The sequence below is a fragment of the Cariama cristata genome, unplaced genomic scaffold (genome assembly GCF_000690535.1).
Source record: "Cariama cristata isolate BGI_N322 unplaced genomic scaffold, ASM69053v1 scaffold33830, whole genome shotgun sequence".
In the NCBI taxonomy this organism is placed as follows: domain Eukaryota; kingdom Metazoa; phylum Chordata; class Aves; order Cariamiformes; family Cariamidae; genus Cariama; species Cariama cristata.
This window is the reverse complement of record NW_009596899.1, coordinates 1-2,232: the sequence shown is the minus strand read 5'-3', so window position 1 is coordinate 2,232 and position 2,232 is coordinate 1. Positions and strand designations below refer to the sequence as shown.

Genomic DNA, 2,232 nt, shown 5'->3' with positions numbered 1-2,232 from the left:
GATTGCCAGCTCTGTCACCCCAGTCATAAAAACAGAACATCTTATTTTCTGCAAAGCACCATTCCTTCTGTCCAACAATTTGAAAAGAAACTTTGAGGAGGCAGATTCAAGAAAATCTTTTATATACAGACAAATATACCATATCTCCACCTCCCGGTTCTCCCAGCCCCTGGGACAGAAATAAAGCAATATATCTTTCCTTCTTTAGACACTGGAACAAATTATCATCCCTTGGAATGTTTTCACTTCAGTGTATTTTTCTTTTTCAAAGCAAGCAACAATAACCATTACCAAGCTGTAGAAAAGTTACACTGTTTTGGACGGCAGCCTTTCACATAGCGTTCCGCTGAGGACTGTTTTATTTACCTGGGACAGAGAATTGCTCCAGTTCCACTCCCTCTCTAGTACAGTTTCACTTGTTTCCTTCAGAGCCGGTCCTCAGACTTTCTTCTCTATAAATGCAGTATGTTGGCCCTGAAGATAGCTCACTATCTTTTCCTCTATTTCCATGCCTTGCGCTATTTCCTCATCAGAAAGGGATAACGGAGTCTGTGAGTCTTTGGTTACAATAACAACAGAGGTTCTCCGCGACTCCAGGATATTTGCTACCACCACCTGGTGACGGTATTTCTCCAGAGCCTGCCGTGATTTATCGATTAAGATCAAGGGATCCGTCTCCAGTTTAAAGGAAATAACAAACGCCTCCGGGGCCCATTCTTTGACAAGAGGAGACAGCATTTTTGGCACCATCTTCATTGTGATCTACATTGGGGAAAGACAGTAGAGAAGTTTCAGTAAAAACATTACAATGTGTTTTAATAAGAGATGAGGAGGGCTAGGGAAATTCCAGCTTCACTTCGTATTATATTTACACTGGGAAGTCTTCCAAGGCAGTATTCGGTCAGATCTCACCAAACAAGGCTAAAATGTCACTGGCATGCACTGTAAAACTAAATTAAATTATCGGTCTGGTATTAACAATAAGCAGAGTGTTCTTAAGTGATGAAGCAGGCGTACAGTAACTGCACAAACATTTTGTTATTTAAGAGCTAAAACCCATTCTGGGAATATAAACACAAGCAGAGGAAGATGAAAAAAAAGAGTTACAACTGCAGAAGTCTTGAGTTTTCAGCTCTCCAAACTCCAGGCAGCTTATCAAATCTTAACCCTTCTTTCTATCAACTCTTTAGGGCACGTGAAGCATAAATATGCCAAAGCATGGGGAAAAAAGTAGGACCCTCTGTTCTCCAGCTTCATAACCTCTGGGTCCGTCACTCGGAATTAGGTTGGGTCTCATCTTTCCCATGCTAACGATAAAGAATTAAGCCCAGCAACTTACTAGAAACTAATTAAACTAAGTAAGTTTGGTATTTGCTATACACAGGGCTCTAGATCCACCTGCTCCCATAGCTGAAAGGGACCTGGGCAGGAGACACGCACTAGAGCTCTGGACTGTCATCAGCGCAAGCAGGAAAAAGGCAACACAAGTACTCCGGCAGCTATTCCTGGAGGATTTCAGCTATCTGAGACCCCACCACCTACTCGTCTCCATGCTGCAAGCACAGACAGCTTTAAAGGAAAAAGCTAGAAAAATAGAAGGCAGCCTCGCAGGCAGGCTATAAACACATGCCATACCAGAAACTAAACAAGTAGTACTGCTGTCTCTCAAAGACAAAGCAGCGATGAACTCGGCTGTGCTCTCCCCTCTGCAGATAAGCCACTGCACCACTCACTTTTGGAGCTTAAGTCTGCCAGTTACCCTCTTCATCCCATTCTAAAAATAAACACAGACCAAACCAGAGCAGGACTGATCCTGCCCTGCCCTCTTATCCTTGACCCTTGGTGCAAGGGAAGGATAAAACAACGCAATTCCACTATTTCCATCAGATTCTGCCACCGTGGAAATTCACCCTCCCGTTCCCAGTGAAAATGCACGCTTTTTTGGCCAGCGAGCCACTGCTTTGCAACCTTTCCCAGGTCTTATTCACGGCGAGTCCCCAGGCAGCTGCGACCCCGGCAGGACTCTGGGACAGCCGGGACGCTGGGAGGGGAGATGGGGGTGTCAGACAGGGGCCGTGCCCAGGGCTGCCTCACCTGCAGGGGCCCCTCCGAGGACTGGATCTTGTGCTCCGGCATCTCTGAAGCAGGGATGTAAAAATCTGACACGGCAGCTGCCAGATAAAACATGACGCTGGAGCCTGCAAGAAACACAACTGCAGTCATCCACCGCCG

General features: G+C 45.8%; 1 protein-coding gene across 1 annotated transcript; it reads right to left on the bottom strand.

Moving 5' to 3' along the window:
* Positions 1-247: 247 nt before the first annotated feature.
* On the bottom strand, positions 248-2,193 carry PPCS (phosphopantothenoylcysteine synthetase). Its single transcript, XM_009707916.1, has 2 exons — positions 2,095-2,193; positions 248-762 (listed from the first exon to the last, which is right to left on the bottom strand). The coding sequence occupies exons 1-2, from the start codon at positions 2,185-2,187 to the stop codon at positions 439-441; spliced, it is 417 nt and encodes a 138-aa protein (XP_009706218.1). The 5' UTR covers positions 2,188-2,193; the 3' UTR covers positions 248-438.
* Positions 2,194-2,232: the final 39 nt, after the last annotated feature.

Coding starts and splice junctions, on each gene's coding strand:
- PPCS (XM_009707916.1), bottom strand. CDS start 2,187: ATGTTTTATCTGGCAGCTGCCGTGTCAGATTTTTACATCCCTGCTTCA. Junction 763..2,094: donor CCTCGGAGGGGCCCCTGCAG/GTGAGGCAGCCC, acceptor TCCCCAATGTAG/ATCACAATGAAGATGGTGCC.